The sequence below is a fragment of the Epinephelus fuscoguttatus genome, linkage group LG5 (assembly GCF_011397635.1).
Source record: "Epinephelus fuscoguttatus linkage group LG5, E.fuscoguttatus.final_Chr_v1".
NCBI lineage: Eukaryota > Metazoa > Chordata > Actinopteri > Perciformes > Serranidae > Epinephelus > Epinephelus fuscoguttatus.
In genome coordinates this window covers 15,766,612-15,787,958 of record NC_064756.1, presented here as the reverse complement: position 1 = coordinate 15,787,958, position 21,347 = coordinate 15,766,612, and the positions used below count along the sequence as shown (strand labels likewise).

The window sequence follows — 21,347 nt, the reverse complement described above, 5'->3', positions numbered from 1 at the left end:
GAGTGAAAAATGATGCCTCCATGGCATGGCTTATGATCCATCGGTTACATCACAAGTCCAGTCTTAGAAAGAGGCAAGGAATTTAGACTCTAAAATACAGATGCAGTTTGTGTGGAAGAACGAGGGAATGAACTTCTCAGATGGGCTCCAGGTCCCTGAAGGATCGGGAGGAGCAGATGACCTCCATGTGGCTTTATATTTAGGAAATTGTTTGCTGTGGAGCAGGTTTTGTACCAATGTGACTGTTTGAATTCTACTTTTTTCCCACTCCTCATTTTAGGGTTTGTGTAACTGTTCCCTTCCCATCAGTATCAGAGAGTCAGTGAGTGTGCTTATCAGTCAGAGATCACTGGATACTGTCATGGTCATGTGTTTGCTTGATCTCTATCTAGGTCAAAGGAGGACAGGATCTAAGTGTTTAGAATATCAACAACATTTATTTAAATAGTTTTACATGTTTTATACATATTAAACACACAAAAGTAGTACCTTTAATCTCAAGGGTGCCATTTGTTAATTAGAAATTAGACTTATATGGTGCTTAGAACTGAAACTGAATTATCAAAGTATTTAACCAACAGATTAGCATAGTCTAACTATAAAGTGCAACTCACATAGCCAGTTAACTGAACGTGAGATTCAGAAATGTGACAGTTGTAAAATTCATAGTTTTCCAGTTTTTCCCAGACATATATTAAAAAGTGAAGATGTAACCACACCAGGCAGCTTTTCAGTCGTCCATCACATCCTACCCCTGCTCTGAAATAGCTTGCATGTCACTGAGTCTGCCATAAATGCATAGACAATGGACATAGTACAGTCTGTGTCAGAAGGTCCTGTATTATGCAAACAAAAAAGTCTCCTACAAAGGTGAAAAATTTCAAAATGTTGAGTTTAGGAGGGAAGAAATTACAGCCTGCACTGATGTTAGATCCTCTTGTTTAGCGTCCACTCAAAACATTTTATTGAGCTCAGCTGCAAAGACAACACCCTTACATTTCCTAACCAAAAGCAGAGGCTTGAAGTCAAGTTTCATTCACTTTCTCTTTTGCCTATTGCCGTCCACTGTCCTCAAAGATCTCTAAAAAAATGGCTCTTCTTTGCACATCCATTTCTCTGGCTTGTGTATAGAAATGTGTGTACCTTTCGTTTCAGAATCATTTCTTCCAAAGAGTTTAAAGGACTTGTCGCGGTCATTGTGACTGGTTGTTCTTGGCCCTGTCAAAATGTCCCTGTTGCTATCACTGTCTCTGTCACAGGCCTGCTTCTTTGAGATGAGATGCATAGAGTGCTGTGCACCGATCCTTTTTTTCGCCATTTTATGTTTCAGCTTTGAGGACGTCATGGAAAACAACGAGTCAGTGCAGGGCAATAATGGACTTTTAATGTTGGAATATGACATGTCTTGGTAGGCAGCTAAAGACATGAAGTCAGTTGTGTCCTCGATTTTAGGCTTCATTTTATCAATGGAAAGATGTGCTTCATCCACTCTTTCACTTTTTATGCCAGTGCCTCCTTGATTGTCTCCGTCTTCAGTTTTGATGGTGTCTTGTTTATTGATGTCACTCAGGTGTGCTGAGTATTTAGAACATGGTGTGAAGTTGTCAGAGTTATATCCTTCCTCGTTTGCTTCCTGGTGTTTTTTCTCATGGCTTCTCTTGGTAGCAAGGTAGAGAAACCTCTGGGGACAGAAGGAGCAGCGATACTTCTTCTCTGGGTTGGGGCTCCGGGGTGTGTTATCAAAGCAGGAGCCATTTTCCATACAGCTGTTACAGATGTAATCACCACCAGCAGGTGCCTCACCGGGAGGACCTTGTTTACCACAGGTCCTGCAGAAACATGGGTGGGAACCAGTAACATGAGCTTTCAGGCCCGTCTCTGTGATAAAAGAGCTGTCACAGATGTCACAGTTGTAGGTGGCCCTCGGGCTGGAGTTCCTGCTGAGGCTACGTTTCACCTCTCCACTACCACCTGACACGCTCTCCTCTGTCAGCCAACTACTTTTATCAAGGTGGGCCTCACTGGCAGCAGTTCTATCTGCAGATATATCAGGATAACCGCGAAACAAAGCCTTTCTGTGCTTGAATCTCAACTTCTTCCTTTTCTTTTTAGCTTTGTAAGAATAGTAGGGACGCCAAAGCATATCAGCTGTGTCACAGTCATTGGGATCATCGTATGTCTCTGGTTCTGTGGCGGCAGTGACTTCTGGTCTGAGGCGGAGCCTGGGGCTCTCTGAGTCTTCTCTTATTGGAGGGCACTGACTTGGGCTCTCCTCCTCTCTCCATTCTCTGATTCTCCTTTTCTTTCTTGGGAAGAGCTTAGATCCTTTGATTCGGCGGCGAATGATAGCTTCATTTCCTATTTTCACTGTTATCTGGCAGAGTGGCATGGCAGCTCCATCCACAGATGGACCCGGGCATGCAGGTTTGGCGATATATGTTTCTGTCTTTGCTCCCACATCTTTACCGCGTGCCAGATTCTCAGTGCTTGATTGAAGTAGCTCCTTGGTCATATCCTCAACTCTTTTTGCAGAAGCTGATAGCTCACCTAACTTTTTAACCGTGTTCAGAGAGTTAAAGAATGGCATGTTATGACTGATGTGCTCTGAGTTACTCAGTACTGGAGGATCATCTTTGTAACCCACTGCAGGAGAGTTAGGTTGCAAAGAAAAGCTACTGCTGTAATCAGTGAAGGTTGAATCTCTGTTGTCAGCCTCTTTTCTTGTGCCTCTCTGAATTTCCAATTCACTGTTCAGACTTTGGTCAACATGTTGGTCACATGGCTTGTCAAAGCTGATGCGAGGCATGACAGGTGCCACCATCTTTGTGGTTGCCATGAATGTGAGAGGGAATGAAACGTTATCATGGTGGCTGATCAGACCGTTTTCTTCAAATGGAGGGATAAGAGAGTTGCTGTCTGGTGGGGCTTCGTCGCCTCTTTCAGCACTCTCTGAGTACGTCTGACTGTACGTCTTGTATTGCCTCTTTCTGAACTTCATAGGCAGAAGCCTGTAGAGTTTGATTGGATAAACACTGGCTTTCAGACCACCATTGGCGGATTTTTTCTTAACAGCTAGACTGGGATCGATGCCGTGAAAAGACTTCTGATGGTTCTTTAAGATATAATATGTCATGAATGTCTCCAGGCAGAAAATGCACTGATAGCGGCGTTCACCCGTGTGCCAGATTTCATGCTTCGTACGGTACTCTGCCAAAGCAAACACTTTATTACAGTAGTGGCAGGGATATGCCCTCTGCCAGGAATGTACATTCTCGTGCCGCTTTAGACTGGATAGGGTGACGTAGACCCGTTTACACACACTGCAGTTGTATCTCCTCTGACCGCCACCAGGCCTCACTGCTTTCTCAACCTGTGGAGGCTCTGATTGGTCCACTTGAAGGGGCTCTGGGGTGTAAGGGCTGGAGAGGTCAGCAGAAGGAAGCTGTGTCATGTCGCTCTCTGTGTTTGGCATGTCATCTGAATGGAGTTCCACGTCTTTGGTTGATATGTCAGTAGCATGCAGTTTAGGTGGACCCCTTACAGCTTTGGGACAGACTTGCTCATGGTTGCGCAGCCGTTTGAGGTGAATAAACTTTCTGTGACAAAACTTGCAAAACAAATGACTAACAAAGCGCTTTTTATGTACCTCTGAGTGAATGGTGAGAAGAGCTTTATTTGTGAATATCTCCGGACAGTGGTCACATCCATAGATTGAAATGCTGTCCTCTGTGTGAGGGGAAAGGGTTGGTGGACCTAACTCCATTAGGGCATTGTCAGTGGCTACAGGTAGCCCTGGGTCTATTCTTTTTTGTGTTTCTGCCTCTGAAAAAAGTGGAGGTGGTGTCATGGCTGCAACAGGTGCTGCAGAAACATCATCAGCTAATGTGGGGGTTACTGTATTTGGTTTATCTGCTTGTGGTTCAGCTGGTGTTGGAAGTATACTTCGACACAAAGTGCCTCGCAGCCTGTGGCGCTTTTTGAGCGGGCCTGCGTTCCTGTAACTGAGTTGCTTTGGCTGAGATATTGCTGGCTTACAGACCTTCCTGTTGTCCCACTGACTGCTGTCTTTGCCTTCAGTAGATTTGCTTACTGCATATGAATGCTCAGAGAGGGCTTGGGTTGTCTCATTGTTCCCATTGAGGCAGGAGGTCGTGGGGCAATTTGATGGGAGTTGTCCCACATCTGGTGACTGCCTCTCCCCATTGGTTTGAGCCAGAGGGGTGAAGAGATTGTTCCCAGGACACACTTCAGTGATAGAGAAGGCATTGGTGATGCGTGGCCCTCTGTCTATGTCCTCAGGCCTGGGAGCCTCCTTCTTGGTTTTCTTAGACACTGGGGCTGTGCTGGAGTCTGTGGGTTTAACACATTCATCCTGCTTCTCTTGCTCTGCAAGCTTCTCTAAAAAAGGAATTCCGAGTCTTTTTCCAGCTGCCACCAGACCCCCTGTGTCCTCTGCGCCAGGTGACGTCACCTTTGAGCAGTAGATGAAGTTGAGGATACTGGCAAACACCTCAGACTTCAGGTCCATCAGCTCCAGCACCTGGCTCGAGCTCCATGTATCAGGAGTTGTCAGAGCGTTCCTGAAGTACCCGCTGCAGGCCGCCAGGATGTTCTTGTGGGCCCGAAACTTAACATCCTCCACCACAATGGTGACATCACAGAAGAGGCCTTGCGAACGCTGCTCATTGAGCTTGCTAAGCACAGTGTGAGGGTGGGCACTATCCATCAGGTTCTAACAGCACAGGGACACCACAGTCATCTAAAAAAACAAAAACAAGACAGAAGAAATAATTACACCCGATTATTACAAAATGGTGGATCTGCTTTAATACTGTTTAAAAAAAATGAAGAGGATGTGTGTACATTTTGTATTTGTGATATTTTAGCTGTTCTAGTGTTTCAACAGTAGATGGCAGTAATGTCCTGACAGATGAGCTGCAGTGCCAACAGTCTGGTCAACAGTTGTGGTGACTCAAGCTATCATAATCTCCATCCCTCTTCTTCTTCTGTCTAAAGTCTCTTCTGTTCTTTTTATATTAGCATTCTTGTTTCTCCTGTGTAGGACAGATCTTTCATCTCTTCTAAAGGGTAAATGACACATTTTAATGAGCCTGTCTCTTGTCTGATTATTGTAGGGAAGACCTCATTGAGGAAATACTGTCATAAAAACACATTTGTTTTGATATTTCATTAACAGTGCGCTGGAAACCATTTGTCAGTGCTAAGATGTGGGGCAATGATTGTTTTTAGCAGTGGGTTTATCTCTGTTGATACTGTCAACACGCCTTCAAGCAAGACATTGAACTCCTGAATGCTGCAGTGGAGCTGCTCAGTGGCCTCGGGGCTGAAACACCGAAGTGGGAGTGTGACATGCAGCTAATTAGAAATACTGCAGGAATTAATTTTTAGTCAAAGCACATGAATAGAAATATGTGAATTTGGAGTTGTACTGTGACGATTTGAAGATTGTGATTCAAAAAGTCTTGGATATAGTGACTGAATGATCAACATTCTTATTTACTTGCAGCGTTTTGTCCACCCATTGATTTAATTTCTGTTCCAGGTCTGTTCTGTCCTGGTTTTTCATACATGGAATATTCTTGTCATGAACAACCCATGTTGGTGATGAGCTAATCCCAGAACAAAGACACGAGAAGACGAGAGAAAAGTCTTTCTAAAAACAACAGCTGCACCCTAAATGTAAGCAAACGCTTGGCCTACACCTGGTAAAATATGCCATGACTGCCTTACTCATAGATTGTCGTTACTGCTTATGATAATTCAGTTTGGGTGGTAATCTATTCAGTGTGCTACCACGGAGCTGCACTACGTCCGGTTCAGTTGTCATGACAGTCTTATAGTTAATATGAAAATGGCATGCAGACAGTTACGCACTGATGACTCATATGCTCCCCTCTTCAGTTGTCTGTCAGTCGGTAGCGGAGACATCCTTTCACTTGTCCCACATACATTTTTTGTCAACTACAGGGAACAGTTAATTGATGTCTTATGATGGAAATGGCGGGCAGAGAGTGCCATTGATATAATTTAGTACAGAAGCACAAAAGTAGACACATTGATATTCTTTGGCCTATTCAAAGCAGTTGACAAGCTAATAATATTGTACTACATACTGCACACATCTGTACAGTCATTACAAACACTGCAATGTTCTCTGGACAGACAGACAGGGGATTACAGTATGTGCGTATTGACAAAGCAGCCATATTAATTAGTCTGACAGTAAACTAAATGACCTGCAACTCTCAGAGGAAGTTAAAGTTCATTCATTCTCACTTTGGAAAGAGGATGTGTCACCCAACGTGTTGTTCCAACTGTGGCCTACTCATAACAGAGTCAGTAAGGTTTGACTCTACACTGAGTCATTTAGCATGTCTCATGTAGCATGCTGACTGCATCTGCTCAGACACACTCAGCTTGCATTTGCTAGCGATGAGTCATCGCACCTGCATAAATGTTGTTGAAGTGTGCAGCTTAAGTTTGTACCTTTTTTTATTATTATTATTTTTTCATCTTCACTTCACAGCTGCAAGTGAAAGTCACACAGCGACTGTGCAATTTAGCATGGGACTATGATTTTCTTTGACTAACTGCTACTCTGGAGGGAACACTGCTATATTTAGTGTTGTAAGCTTGTCCATTGTGCTGCGTTCTGAGAACAGGAGATTAATTTGTTGAGATCCGTATGAAATTTAGTCTGGGCAAATTATACTGTGAAGATAGTCTCATATTATAATAGATTAACAGGCACTTCCAATTTTTCTGTATTGCTAGTTTTTGTCCTGCGTATTACACAACATTTAGAAATTTGTTAAATATATTTTTTATTTCAAGGGTGGTACATTTACAGCATATACCTTACATTTTGATTACTCCAAAGGGGGTTTGGGATATTCATCAGTGATGTCATTTTCTATTTTTTTTTTCAGTCATTTCCAATTTTGTGCAACAAATACAATATGGCCGCCGTTCTTTGAAGCCCCACAGACGGCTGAAAACACAACCAGCCTCCTGCCTTCTTTCTCAGACAGGCCTCCGTTGCCATGGCAACATGCTATGGCGCAGCACTTATTGGGATTCAGCTGGATGGCAAGTGAGTGTACTAGCTGTTCGGGTATTCGGTCCCCTCTCTCCCACAAACATGCTGCCCTCTCTGAGAACTTGCAACACACAGCAGTCTACAGAGCAATCGAGGTTTGCTTTTGTCTCCGCTTGAATGTACTTTGTGTATGTGTATCGGTCTGTGTGTCTTTGTCTGCAGCAGAAATGCTACCCAAAGGACTTTCTCATCTGATAACAGCAAGTGATGTGCCACGGCTTTTGTACTAATTTCTCAGTCTGTGCTGTTTACAGAAACAATTTCACATCATCTTCTGGGTTACTGTTTTACTTTACCAGTTTCATTTTTCACAATTCATAACAACTGTTGTGGTTTATTGCCACCACATGCTGAGCGGAAATTTCAAATTTGTCATCGGTGCTTCTGATTTTGCCACACCCGACCTTTCTTTATCTTCAAAGCTTATTTGATATATTTTTTTTACGTCTCAACCTGTAAAATAAAAATCCCCACAAACCAAACCACAAACCAAGAAACGACAGTATGGCACACAGACACAGTCTTGTCGAACAAAGAGCGAAATGTCAAAGCAAAAGCCACTTCACGCATCTCTGCAAAGCGTACTTCCGCAAAAAACAGGTTATGAATTGAGGGAAACCATGCAAAACATACCTTAGTAAATCAGAGAGAATGATGCAGGGCGAACAGGAAACAGTGTCATGCAGTATCCCTTTTCTACAGCCCTCAGTGAACCCAACTATACATGAAAAACAGTTTCGTGAGAGCAAGGCGAAAGTAGTTTTTTTTCTATGATGGTCGCTGAACAGTGGTGTTGTCAGAAGCAGAGCTTTTTCTGACGTCTTTCTTCCTCTCCCTCCCTCTCTGTGTGTAGATGACTCCAGCTCCAACGTCCTTCGCCTCTATCCTTGCAGCCCAGGTCCTGGGCTAGATCTGCCCTGCCCTCCTCTGACTGTCCCTCTTCTGTCCTTCTCCAGCTTTAGGAATAACTCACAGTTTATACAGCATGTTGCTACACCGGAGTATGGGTCTGCCTTTGTGCTAGCTGGGCAACTGAAGCGTTCGTTCTGGAGCCACTGAGCAGGAAGCGACAACTTTTATTAAGCATGGCAGAGGGCTGTAGGGAGAGCGGAGAGATTCTGGGTGCTACATCACACACCAGCTCTGAGCTCGTTGATATAGCCAGAGAAAACGCTGAGCTGCATTGCTGGTAGCAGCGTAGAGTGAGCCGTGCCCTGCTCTACAACAAATGCCGTATTAAATCTCCCCGGCACCACACCAGCTAGATCCCGATGCATCGACGTTGACCGAAAGGAAAAATGTCTTTTAAATGAAGCAAAATTATCTGAACATGCACCTCGAATGCATAACGCTGCACCATCTGTTTCATGCTTTTGCACACACACTCTGTCTGTGCAGCAGTATATAACACCAAAGCCTTTCGGCTGTGCTCACACAGTCACTGTGGTTAGGTAATGCAGAACCCGAGAGAAGATGGCAGTCACCACTGTCCTATTGTTTATCACAGCAGTCACAGGACAGATGTTCATCGATGCTTTTTCTCACAATCGCAGTGAGCGTGCAAACTGAAAGCAAGGCTGAGGGGGGGAAAAGAGAGTCCTGCTATCAGCGGGGACTCTCGGTCTACCTATATAGAGGCTGCTGATTGATGCAAAAGCAGCAGATGCGTCAGCACTGCAGACGCGGGGGATGGGAGGAAGCTGAACCCGACATGGCACTGTGAGCCTCTCACTAGCCTCTGAGGACGGAAGCTGCTCTTTAATTTACACAACTGAGTGTAGTCCTATGACTGAGTGGGTCTTCTCCTCATGCTGGCTGAGACCCACTTGCAACCAGTTTGATGTGCAAAATATTTTTTTATGTACTGTTAACTTAAAAGACAAAGTAGCAGGTGTCATATTATTATGCAAGCACGCGCTCATTGCCCTAAAGAAAGGAAATGTGCTATTCATGGAGTGTTTATACTTTAGCCTCTTAAATTAGACTCAATGACCACCCTAAATCTTAGCTGCTGTATTGTTCTGTTCCCCTTCCTGGGTTTGGCACATCATGTTACATTTGCTTTATGAATACACAATCAAGCACAGGCTCAGTCGTCTATTTTTAGTGCTGAAGGCAAGACCTGCTTTCTCGAGGACCCTTACACTAGCCTGAGAAGCAGCCTGCGCACAAGTATGTCAGGCAGTTAAAGCTCAAGACTTCTGACACACTGGGCCATGTTGGTGTGACAACCAAAAACAAAAAAAGAGATAGCTAACCAAGTGATGAGGAAAAGGAAGTTGAAGTATATACCCTCTATAAATGGAGTCATAAAGTCTAAATTTGGGAAACTAGTGGGGATTCTAGCTTGAGTTACAGTAGGTAGCAACCAACACAGCTGACTGTTATTTACAGAGACTGCTGTCAGTCAAAAATAACAACTTAATAGACTCTCAAATTCACAGCAATGGCACATATTAGAAGACGTCAAATTAACTAATAAGATGCTAAAAATATTGCCATTATATTTAAGATGAGTTTTTTCGTTGACTGCAGTATACTCAGGGTTTTCGCTAAACCGGGCCAGGAAGATCAGTGGCTTTAAAGAGAATACATTGAAGTTTCATCTCCGTTACATTTTTAGTATATGTGATCTCAGTAGCTGCCCTTGCCTAGTTATTACTCTGCATAGTGGAGCATACAAAATATTTTGCAAGCAGCACCTTGTCGCCCGCAATTGTTATCACAGCTAGTATGTATTCAAAACCACAGGAATAAATATACAGGCCTCTGATGCTCAGTAAGCTCAGCTGCAGCCTGTAGGGACGCCGATCAGCAGGGAAGTACAGACCGCCCTACAAGGCTGAGTAGGCCTCATCCTCACTCTCGAAGCATTCACACTCATAGCATACAAAGACACTCATCCCTGGTAGCACTTATGTTACTGCCGTAACACACAGTCATACTTTGAGTTGCCTACCAAAATGTCTCTGTGCGGAAGGTCTTGCTGGGCCTGTCTCTGCCACTATGGAAGCCTCTCTGGTGTTTGTTTAGGAGGAGGAAAGGACAGTGACTGCCCGGCTCCGGTTCTCCCTTTGGCCTAGATCAGGCCTTCACCATCTTCCCTCTTCACTGCTGCCTGGAAGTTGCCTGTGGACTATGGTTCTGGCAGAGGCTCTCTGCTCCTGCTGTGTATAGTTGTCTTCTGGAGGCTGCTGCCACTGCTGCGTCACTCCCGCTGCATCACTGACCCACAAAGAGGAGCTGTGAAGGAGGGGTGGCACGGTGAATGTGTGGAGGCAAGGGATAAGCAGGAAACAACCGGCACCGCTTTACACTGCTATAGCAAACAAATGGATGAGGCTTCCGCTCAACCTCGGCTTGGGGCCTAGTTGCTGCTGTGGTATTCAGGAAGTGGGTCTGGGAGACAGATCCTTTATTGTTACGTAATGAATATTTTTCCTCCTAGACCAGACTCAGCTGAGAAGGCGGTATCCAGTGTTCAGTGGCTAATAATAGGCCATAGTAGCTACCAGTCAAGGCTGTATGCGGTTATGTCAGATCATTCCAACACCCAGCTATAATTTGGATTGAAGAAAATTTAATATTAAGAGGAGCTGTAATATTAATGGAAAATAATGACCCATTCCTCTCGTCCCTTTAACACAGGACATTGGATTGAGTTATGTTTGTGTTTCCATTTTGTCATCCTGCAGTGACAATAGGAAACAAGAACAGTATTGTAGTATATAACTGTTTGCTAACAGTTACTGTACAATATACTGTCTCTGATCCACTAAAGTACATACAGAAAAAAAAAACAATGCATACCTTTGTCTTACGTTACTGTAGCTTGCTTGTACAGGTTTCAGGTGAGGTAGGACCGGTGTGACAGATGCCCCTACAGACGTATCTGTACAAGGTTTCAATCCAGAAAAAGTGTGTTGTAGTCTTTAGGCCTGGATATGGTAACCAGAATTACAGCACTTGTTTTGCACACGTTACCCAAGGGTTTATTTGCTTGATCCTCCTCCTCCCATCATCTGACTCTAGTTTTCATTGCCACATTGCTCCCTCTGCTGGCTGTCTGAGTGAACACTGCACAGAGACCACATTCAAACCTATGCTGGCTGTGAGCAGAGACAGGGATGAGTGCCGAGGGCCTTCAGCAGAGGGCGCAAGACCAGTGCTCTGGCAAATGTAAACAGGAAGTATACGTTGAAAGTGACCATTGACCTTGGTATGATGTCAACAGGACTCCAGTTGCTTATCTGTTCACAGTTTTTTGGTAATAATCTTCTTCAGGACATGTTTTACCAGTTTATCATTCAGGAAATACGATGGGACGCTGCTGTATTACACAGTTTGTTGATTTAATTTATCATCAATATTACATATTCTCTGCAACGTGCAGAACTTACAAGTAATAGCATGTAGCCATTGAGAACTGGTGGTGTCATCCAAAGTTTAAAAAGAAATTTGCAACACATAGAAATACTGGTTTGTTTTGAAGAAAGTTTGGCACTTCTTTTTTTTTTGGAGATGACACATCTCAACCATAAATTTGAAACCTAGGAACGCTCACTAAAAACACTAACTGTTGTTTCACAAAGCACAAAAGTAATACCAACTATCCATACGCTGTTTGGGACAGCAATAAAATCATTCATTTACTTCCTTGCTGGTCATCACTGCCAGGGGTTTGGAAAAAGGTAAAATACAGCATCTTCCAGCTACTGACTTTTGCGATGTCCTCCATATCACTGGTGAGCTCAGCACAGCGATTCCTCACATACTGCTCCCAAAACCTCTCAGAGTCGCAGAGCTGGTACGGTTCAATCATGGCACAAGATGACAAAACAAAATGCAGATTTACAGGTGTGGTTATCAGTGTACAAATACATATGAGCACAACAATACATGCAAGAAAATGGGCAAAATGAAGAATAACACCATTTCTGCATCATCTAATATATACACTACTGTACTGTTGTAAAATTATCATTTTAAGAGGCCCTCACCTTGCTGAATCTCTTTGAAACCTGAGCCAGCTGTGTTGTATCTTTCAGCTCCAGGTAGGACAGGATTTGGAGCAATATGTCGTCAGGCAAGCGCTCCAGGTAATCAAACTTTCCCTGACAAAGTGATCTTGTGTATTCCAGGATCCTCTGCCCGAAAACAGCGCCAACTTGTTCTACACAAGGGGTGAGGGGTGGAAAGCACAGCCTTGTCATCAAATGATTTCCATTAAAGCAAAAGCTGAGCCTAAACAGTGCTGTAACACTTAAGCAAACAAAATTAGAAACAAGTGAAAAAGATTTTCAAAATGTAAGCAACTGGGTCGTGATTAGGTTTAGATTCTGATGAAGAACCCTTACGCTGTAGCATTTTATCGTCTAGGAAATCTTGATGGAATGTCTTCAGCTCTTTGGGTGCAGCGCCCCGGCCGGGGTGTCGCAAAGTAATCATCCATGTTGTCCATATTACCTGAAGTTGGGCATATTTAAAAAAAAAAACAGTGAGGGCAGAGTGAAGATATTATTACTTTATTCCAGGAGATCCCTTCTGTGCATGTGTATCCAAAATACACTTAAGGTTATGTATAATAAACTCTGTAACAAAAAAATGACCTGAGGAATACTGGATTTAACCACAGCAATATAATTTTTATATATGTCACTGTATAACTTAGCCATCAATTCCCTGTGTGCCTTATCACTCAATTCAACTTAAAGGGACAGTTCAGTTTCTTTGAAGTGGGGTTGTATGCCAGGGTACTAGAAAGTATATTTCATACAGTAGATGTCAGTCAGCACGCCCCCAGTTTGGAGAAACAGTCTGAAGACAGACATGGAAGCTAAGCAATATACTACTGTGGAGGGATCAACAACAAAACATATTTTAACCACCAGAATAAACGTTCCACCTAAAATTATAATATCAGTAAGTGTACACTATATTGAGAGTATTTTCACTGCTTCACTTTAATGTCAGACAGTAATTTCCATTGGGACATTTATAGTTGGTATATTGCTCCCTTCAAAGCCAGACCCCATTGAGAAAAACAGTGATTTAACATAGCTGGCAGAGCTGCTGGTCTATCGCTGCCTCATACAGTTTGTTTGTTTGTGTAATTGTGTGACTTTGGTGCATAAAAGTTAGTTCAGATTCTCCAAAGTCAGACAATAACACTTGCTAATTGAAGCAGCTGTAAACCAGCAGCCCCCACTTCAGTGTGCTAAAATTAGTTTTGTCAGTGGAGTCAAAAGTCGGCTGTCTGACAGAAACGTAAAGCAGCATAAGTCCTCTCAATATTGCATACACTTACAACTGATACTGATCTTTTTTAAGGTGGGACTTTTTTAAGTAGCTAAAATACATTTGCTGCCAACCCCATCCACAGCAGTGCATTGCCTAGCTTCTGTGCCAGACTCCAGCCTGCTTCTCCAAACTGGGGGGCTGACCAACTGACATCTACTGTAGGTGATATACTGTCTATGGATAAGTAACTGTTACCCCTTACAACCCCACTTTAAAAACGCTGAACTACCCTTTAAGGTGGTCAATTTTTCTAGATGGTACAGAAGTCTTTGTTTAACTTGCCATAGAGTAGTTCACAAATATAAAATAGTACCCTAGCAAGGTTTAAATCAAAGCTAACGTTGGTTAGCTAACTGACATTACAGGTGAACATTAAGCTAGCTTCAGTTACATTTGTAGCTATACGTTATTCTTTGAATTATAAACTTGTATAAATACTTAACCTGATTTTTGGTAATAAGAAGATGGAAGAAATCTTTTGAAGGACCTGGGTCTCGACCACTAATTTCAAACAGATGCTCCCCAAGCAAAGATGCCATGTTGGATGCAGAGTTGTAAGACAACTGAAAGCAACTGACAAAAACAGTATTTACTCAACTGCAGGAAAGCAGGGAGGTCACGACCCAGCGGATTGATACCTCATATTTTGACAAGCTAATGTTACCAATGACTTTAGTGTTTTAGTCATTATCTTTGAATACCGACAAATATAGGGGTTTTTGTTGGTAGATTTAAAACCATATATTAACAGAGCAAAAAGTCCGGCGCCTGCAGCGACAAAGAAGCAGACGCTGAAAGCTAAAATCAGAAGTAGCGTTAAGTAGTCCCTGAGCGGATGAATCGCGCGGATGTATATTGCAGTTGTAGGCCCCTCAGCTGATGTGAAACTAGCAGGGGTAGAGAGAGAAAAGAGGAGCTGGTGCACTGTCTGTTACAACTACAACACTGGAACAAATAGGTAACAACATTATACAAAAGGTAGAAATTTTCAGTGACATCTCAGCCAACAGTCTCTTGGACCTTCGAGATTGTTCAATATCGAAGTACATCGGAGGAATTATGAGTCAGTGTTGCGAAAAGATCTCGAATCCCGTTCCTGCTTTCCTGTTTTTTTGTGTCTAAAAGGTATCAGAGGCCATTTCTTTTCGCTAGCTAGCGTTAACGTGCTAACTGCTAGCTAGACAACTTGATAATTTAATCACAAAATGTGACTAAATTGTTCCCAAAAGGCTGAATCCGTGAGTTGTACCGAAGCTGTTGGTAGTCCAAGAAATACAATTACCATCCTGTCGAGCTGGCAGAGCTTTAGCCAGCGACAACAAGGATTGCTAATATTAATTAGCTTGCATGCCAAGGTTAGCTGGTAATAGCTATAACGCTCTTGTTTGATTTGACAACGCTTAACGTCATCTACGTGACTGCCCTGCAGTAGCTAATTCGGTATTGTTAAGGTCAGTGATTTTTTTGTCAACCGGACAGCTAGCTGAACTAATGTAAACCAGTAACATCAGCTTGTCTAGCTAACAGTCAATTGTTTATTTTTGTCAGCCTTCTGTTTGCGACTGAACCGTCATTGGCGAAACGTTTGCTATCATATTTGGCTAACCTAGCATTAGCTTGCTAATAATTAGCCTCAAGACTTGTCATTCCTGTTGAGGTGCTTAGTTAAATAAGATGCTTGACTTTATTTGGTCCCTTTAAGCTAAATAGAAGGGATATACTTTGTTGACATGTTGCTTGTTAGTGGTCAGCTTGTTCCTGTCTGGCTAACAATGGCTCAAGGCTAGCTAGCGCTTGAGTGATAGGCATTGGCCCTAAGTCAGCTTAGAAAACATTAGTGATCCTCATAGCTTGCTAACGTTAGTTAGCTATGCTTGTGTACTCAACATTCGCGTTGACAGTTGCTAAGAGAGTGATACTTGGATCTGCCCGGTTACCTTTAGACTTGACAGTTGTTTATTTTGGACTTGATCGTCTCGTCAAACAGTATAGAAGGTGAGCTAACTTCGGTGCCATACTTGTATATTTTTTTTCTTTAAACTTGATCGTCAGCCAAACACAGACCAGTGTGTCATGGCAGTCAGAATACCAAGTTAGCTTACCCTGGTTTACTGGTAGCCTGCTAGCTATATTACATTAAACCGCTTGCGAAAGACGGTCTAGCCGATGCTGCCATTTTCGATGTGTAGCTAATCTTAGGTGAACGTAAGTTAATCGTTTTTGTCTCTGAAGGGGGTCGTTTTGGCCGGTCAGTAACAGTTTCGCCATTTCATACCACAACAAGGTGCAAACAATGTAGCTGTTTGAATTTGCCAATGCGTTTACTTAGGGAGCTAAAGAGGTTGACACACCGGTACGCCAACTACGCATTTCCATGTAACCATTGCTACGTTAGCCAACGTAACTTTAACCAACGAGTCTCTGGTATGTGCTAACTAGCCTTTTAGCAGCTTCTTATTGTCATGTTCAATATTCAGCGGGTACAAGCTTCGCTTTTGTGTTGGGGGAGTTTTTTGTACAGATAGGTATGCGACCGAGCTACTGTCAAAATGTATGGGACTTGCTAGGATATGAGTGGCTAAACATGCTAGTCGGTGGTGTAGAGAACTACGTCAGAAATATAGGCCTCTGTAAATCATTGGTATAAAAAATGGACCCTTGCGTGCTTGTTTAGTGGTGTAGTAGAAGAAAGTTACTGCCGGCGAGTGTTTCAAGCTCCCGATCATCTGATGTGCTTAACTAATCACATTATACGCGAGTGTGGTGCACCAGTTGTCAGAATGGACGAATAAACAAAGACTAGGATGCACTGTCAGTGCAGGCCTAAAATGGCCCTGTGAGCTTGCCAAGTGTGGCGTATTTTTATGATCAATGATACCATGATTTTAACCCTAACTTACTGGGTTAATTAGTGATCTTTCTTTTCTGTGTGTCAAAAAAGTATTTAGGTTGCAATTCAGTGTGATCCCACTGTGTTTGTGTTCAAAAGATATCAGTCATGACTGTTATCAGTACCCTCATGTCATTGACTTGTGAAAAAACATATCAGTTATACCTCTCTATATGTAAAAGATAATTCATTTCACATCCTGACAAAAATTATTGCTGCAACTTACTTTAACAACAAGCTCTGTTGATTAGGTATCTAGCTAAATGTTATGGCCATTTTAAACAATATCAGCTACTGTTGAGTTTGCATTATGTTTTTGTGTGGTTTGAATGACTTGTAGTCTGCCCCACGGTAAGATTATTTTGATTTATCTGTGACCTTGCTCATCATTACTCAAACAAATCTTGGGCTGCTGTATTTGATGATGTAAAGTGATATTCTGATGATGACTGCCAGCTGTCCCTCCTTTCATTGAGCATAACATACAAATGTATATAACATAAAACACACAAATCAAATGTACTTTACTTGCATAATACTTGGGGATAGGTTTGCATTACAAGCCAAACTATGCTCATGATACAAAACAGTTGAAATTCTGCAAGTGCTGTCTCTAAAACCATTACATTATAATTTGATCAGACTGCAAGAATTAATGTTTAAAGGTCATTTAGTGGTTTACTGTAAGTGTTTCACAGAAGTAAACTTTGTTTTTCCAGACAGGAGAAAGTGAAAGGGGCTGGAAACTTTTTCTTATGAAGGAGGTATATTACTGGCTTAATTAAATATTTTTCATCATAGAAATCTACTGTACATATATTTTATAAAATTATTTGAAGTCTAAACTTAAGTCCAAAGTTTTTATTGTATCAACAGTGAGTTGTCTGGTTCCTTGCTCATGATCTTTCAGGCAGCCTGTTTCTGCCCCTACACAATAGGTAGTTTAAGTAATATGTAGGATTTGTCAGTCGTCTTCTGGTGGGAGTTTGTATCCTGTGATATACAATCTTAAAAAAAAAAATTGATAAGACAGTTGTTCCCCTGATCATCTCAAATGGGCTGGGGAGGTGAGCTTGAGCGTGGTGGTGCAGACAATTCGTCAGCTGTCACCTACAGCACAGCAACTCATTTTAAACCACGGACAACCCAGTGGTTTTTGGAAAGTGTAGATTGTATTTTGTCATTATTCTTATGTGGTTTCTTTCTCTCTTCTATTGCAGTGAATGGTAGTGTCTAGAAAGGGTATGTCCCTTCAGGAGAGAGGTGCCAATGTCCAACCGGCCTAATTCCAATCCAGGGGGGTCACTGCGCCGTTCACAGAGGAACACTGCTGCGGCCCAGCCACAAGACCACACAGTCGCGGGAAGGTGAGCCCACCTGCACTTATAGTTTGTGGGGAACATTAGTTGAGATTTTCTTGAAGGGGCAAACAAATGAGGTGTTAAGAAGAGGGATATTTGTACTAAATTCATGGGTGGTGTTTGTCTGTTGTTGATTTGAATTTGAACTTACTGCATAATGATGACATTGGCCTTTTTGATCAAAGGGAAAGCTTATTTTGTGTTATTTTATCATAGTCAAATGCAGATTAACTGTTTTAGTTGTTTTTCTTGCTACTCTAGAGGTGTTGATGATCAGAGGATATGCAGATGCAGTCAGCCAAAATGATTTGGGCATTGATCAAGTCTCTTTTTATGTGGATTAATTACAGAAACCCACACTATCTCTTGCTCTTTAATTTCCAACCTTACAGGTTGCAGTCAGAGCAGGTAAAACATAAAGCAAATTCCCCACCTGAAAGTAGAAGACCTAATTCTAAGGCTTCCAAAGCCACAGCCAGCTCAGCCACTGGCCAGTCCAGAGGGCACAGCTCAAGAAGGTACCCCTCCTCTCTACTTGGTGCTTATTGTGTGTGCGTGTGTCAAATTCACAATGAAGAACATACAGTATTGTGCACCTTTTGGGTTTTGTTGTAATGCTGCTTTCACATAGAATCAGTGAGATGGTGGACAGAAATCCAGATATCATTGTAGTGGACGAAAGCAGAATGGTAATATTAGGGGTGGTCAGCGGATAATACTGGCAAAGTTAACGCTAGATAGCATTGCTGTGCAAAGTTGAAATATTTTAACTTTTTGCCATCCTTCTCAGTGGATGTTATGTAGCTCCTTTACGCAAACCAAAAATGTGGGCGATCTCGACAATTACTGGACATTACCAGAAAAATTACATAAAATAGTAAACCCAAAATAATTTTATCTAACGTATATTATTCCATTCTTTGTAAACAATACGGCATGGCCACCGCAACATATCCTCATGCGTGTTTTGCTTTAACGTCTTGCTAATCTGTTGGACTGTTTCTTTTTTCTCGTGCCGTCCAGAAGCTGTTTTCTGATTCCATGTTAAAGCAGCACAAATCTGAATGAGTATAATGAATGTGGCATTCTAATTCATCCCCTTTCGTGTTTTGAGAAGTTTTATGAGACAGTGTTTTGTTGTCCCTCTTGCTCCTCAGCAGAAGCGGTCTTACTCTGTCCGTGGCTTCATTTGTGTTGCAAGACGAACCAGAGGCTGCAGGGACATCTGAACAAGAGCGACCAGGCCACCAGTCAAAAAGTGAAGGCACCCGAGGGCTGAAGCGAAGCGAAGCTCCTGACCAAATTAGTACCTTCGGACCGACCCCTGCCAAGAAGCCCAAATCGCTCCCACCACCCAGAGACAATACCTCAGAGACCAAGAAAGGCCCAGCTAAGTCAAAGAAGCGATCACTTGTTTCAGAACCACCTGCATCGTCAGGTCGAGGCCAGAGCAAGAAGAGCGGGGCCGCTGGGGCCTCACCAATCCAGAAACGGAAGAAAGCGGACTCACTCCCCGGTCTTAGTAGCACCGCTGGGTCCCTCCCCAATCGTACCGAGGGCAGGACTGCAAAACCCACCAAGCTGGCGTCTAAATCGGCCGCCTCAGCCAAAGCTGGGTGTAGCAACGTGACGGACTCCTCCTCCTCTGCCTCCACCTCTTCCTCTTCCTCCACCACAGGCACCAACAGTACCACCACGCAGGGCGCTCGAGTCAAACAGGGAAAAGATCAGACCAAGGCACGACGCTCTCGCTCAGCCTCTAGCCCCTCCCCACGCCGCAGTACCCGTGACAAGGAGCAGGCCAAAGCCGCCAGCTCTTCAAAGTTTGAGTGGGCAGCACGCTTTAACCCCAAAGTCAACCTGCCAAAACCCAAACTGTCCTTGCCTGGATCCTCCAAAACTGAGACCTCCAAACCTGGGCCTTCAGGATTACAAGCTAAACTAGCAAGTGAGTCACATGACCTGTGTATGGATCCCCTCTGTTCATAATAGAAACTCTCATTCTAATCCAGTCTGAGCTGATCACTCCTTCACAGAGTGTGGTGAGGGGAGTATCTGCAAGGGTTTGTTCTAATCGGTTTGTAATTGTGTGAAAAGATTGAGGGGTTTAAACAGGTTTATGATTGCCTTGTAGAGGGTCAGCACAGTATTTGCCTGTGCTTCAATGGCGGTTACACCTCTGGGATTAAATGTCACAGGGCCTGTGATCCAAGCAGCGTCATAGCATCAGTTACAAAACTTCTCTCAACTGCCTGGTGCAAATATATTTGGTGTAACTGCTGCCCAGTCGAGGCACATTACAGCACATGTCCACCACAGAGGTAAACCAATTGGCACAGCAGTAATTTTAGCATCTATGAAATTGCAGTGTTGTGAGACTGTTAACATAAAGTAATTTACATGCCATAGGCACTCCTTGTTTTTCTTTTATTGTGGAGTATTTGAGGGCACCTTATAGTGGATACATTTACACAGTCAGAAATCAGACACTCAAAAGAAATGGTGGACAGTAAACATAGTTCATGAGATAATAAACAGGCAATTATTTTATATACACAGTCTGAGCCTTTTATCCAGACATCAGCGTAACTCATATGTTGTGTATGAACCATGTACAAATACATTTGGTGACACACTGCACACAATATAGACTTTATGTCTCGACTAGTATATCTACCTCACATGTGGTGAGTGTGGGCTTCACTGAGCTGGTGAACTGGCTCAGATTTCAGCCTCAAGTACCAGTAGCCTGAAACAGGAGAGTAGCTAAATACATAAATACTGCTGGTTGCTCAATTGTCAGTGTGAAGCACATTTATGGTTTCACAGGTATGGTAGAGAAATTCAGGGAGACATTTTCCAAAAAAAAAAGTGGTATTTGGTCTTGTGAATTGACCATTAATCCAAGGGCTGCATCTATAATGAAACCTGTGCGAAACTCATGTGTTATAGTATGCCATCATTGCAGTTTGTTTCTGTTGATGCTGTCATGAGGTAGCGTTTTGATCTCAAGATGTATTCTGTTGTTTAATAAGGGACATCACTTACATTTAATTTGGCTTTTGAAAGTCCTTTGCCCATTAACCGCTAACTAAAAATGCAAAAAGATGGTAAATACAAGAGGCCTTTCCTTTTAGTCCAGCTTTAGCACCACATTTCGAAGTGCAGTCCATTTAGAGAGGGTGAAATTTCAATGTTTTGTGAAGCAAATGTCTTGCCTTTTATTTTCTGTTGACTTTGCTGACATACAGCTGGCGAGCCCCTTTAACATGTAAAAACATAGTGCCCACTGCACACCATTCAGTCTCCACTGGTTAACTAGTGGTGCCGCTTGTTCCAGTGGTGGAACAGTGTTGCTGCAGAAACATGGTGGCCACCCTCTGGTCTCTCCCCAGGTAGCCCTGATGAATGAGTCGATTCATCCTGAGCTGCAAAACCTCTCTAGAATGCTTAACTATTTGGCACCGTTAGCTGTGTTGACACTGATAGTGGTGCTGACAGAGCTTACAGTGATAAAATAGTTAGCAATGCTAAAGGGCTTTTGTGGCTCAAAATCGAGCCACTTTTTTTACCTGGGTGTACTGGGGGTGACTGGAGGTTGGGCACGATGTTTCCACAGCTATGCTTTTGGGCGGGACGGCATTACTCCTTGGATTCAGTAATCCTCGAATGAGCC

The 21,347-nt window shown here is 42.9% G+C and overlaps 3 protein-coding genes across 11 annotated transcripts in view; 1 reads left to right on the top strand and 2 right to left on the bottom strand.

Moving 5' to 3' along the window:
• The window catches only part of trip12 (thyroid hormone receptor interactor 12), a 55,830-nt gene that overhangs the window by 4,174 nt on the left and 30,309 nt on the right, over window positions 1-21,347 (top strand). Inside the window, exons 1-4 of one of the 7 annotated variants that reach the window (XM_049575922.1) lie at window positions 14,285-14,378; window positions 17,531-17,677; window positions 18,064-18,189; window positions 18,832-19,619. In XM_049575922.1, the coding sequence (XP_049431879.1) occupies window positions 17,580-17,677; window positions 18,064-18,189; window positions 18,832-19,619 (1,012 nt within the window). In that variant the 5' untranslated portion in view covers window positions 14,285-14,378; window positions 17,531-17,579. The other 6 variants (XM_049575918.1, XM_049575919.1, XM_049575921.1 and 3 more) reach the window with 6 other exon arrangements.
• zbtb38 (zinc finger and BTB domain containing 38) lies at window positions 418-11,216 on the bottom strand. Of its 3 annotated transcripts, XM_049575930.1 has the most exons (3): window positions 10,931-11,216; window positions 10,080-10,363; window positions 418-4,759 (listed from the first exon to the last, which is right to left on the bottom strand). In XM_049575930.1, exon 3 carries the CDS (start codon window positions 4,724-4,726, stop codon window positions 1,082-1,084), a length of 3,645 nt encoding a protein of 1,214 aa, XP_049431887.1. In that variant the 5' UTR covers window positions 4,727-4,759; window positions 10,080-10,363; window positions 10,931-11,216; the 3' UTR covers window positions 418-1,081. The 3 variants fall into 3 exon arrangements, with proteins under 3 accessions (XP_049431887.1, XP_049431888.1, XP_049431889.1); XM_049575931.1 differs by lacking the exon at window positions 10,931-11,216 and having other exon boundaries at window positions 10,080-10,710; XM_049575932.1 differs by lacking the exons at window positions 10,080-10,363; window positions 10,931-11,216 and adding an exon at window positions 7,754-8,161.
• Window positions 11,416-14,157, bottom strand: fbxo36a (F-box protein 36a). Its single transcript, XM_049575953.1, has 4 exons — window positions 13,864-14,157; window positions 12,478-12,586; window positions 12,121-12,293; window positions 11,416-11,924 (listed from the first exon to the last, which is right to left on the bottom strand). The coding sequence occupies exons 1-4, from the start codon at window positions 13,957-13,959 to the stop codon at window positions 11,766-11,768; spliced, it is 537 nt and encodes a 178-aa protein (XP_049431910.1). The 5' UTR covers window positions 13,960-14,157; the 3' UTR covers window positions 11,416-11,765.

What these genes read in the sequence shown, in the direction of transcription:
- zbtb38 (XM_049575930.1), bottom strand. Translation starts at nt 4,726, where the DNA reads ATGGATAGTGCCCACCCTCACACTGTGCTTAGCAAGCTCAATGAGCAG.
- fbxo36a (XM_049575953.1), bottom strand. Translation starts at nt 13,959, where the DNA reads ATGGCATCTTTGCTTGGGGAGCATCTGTTTGAAATTAGTGGTCGAGAC. An exon ending in TTCTTATTACCAAAAATCAG is followed by an intron (nt 12,587 to 13,863) that starts GTTAAGTATTTA and finishes GCCCAACTTCAG; the next exon opens with GTAATATGGACAACATGGAT. An exon ending in TTTCAAAGAGATTCAGCAAG is followed by an intron (nt 11,925 to 12,120) that starts GTGAGGGCCTCT and finishes GAACCGTACCAG; the next exon opens with CTCTGCGACTCTGAGAGGTT.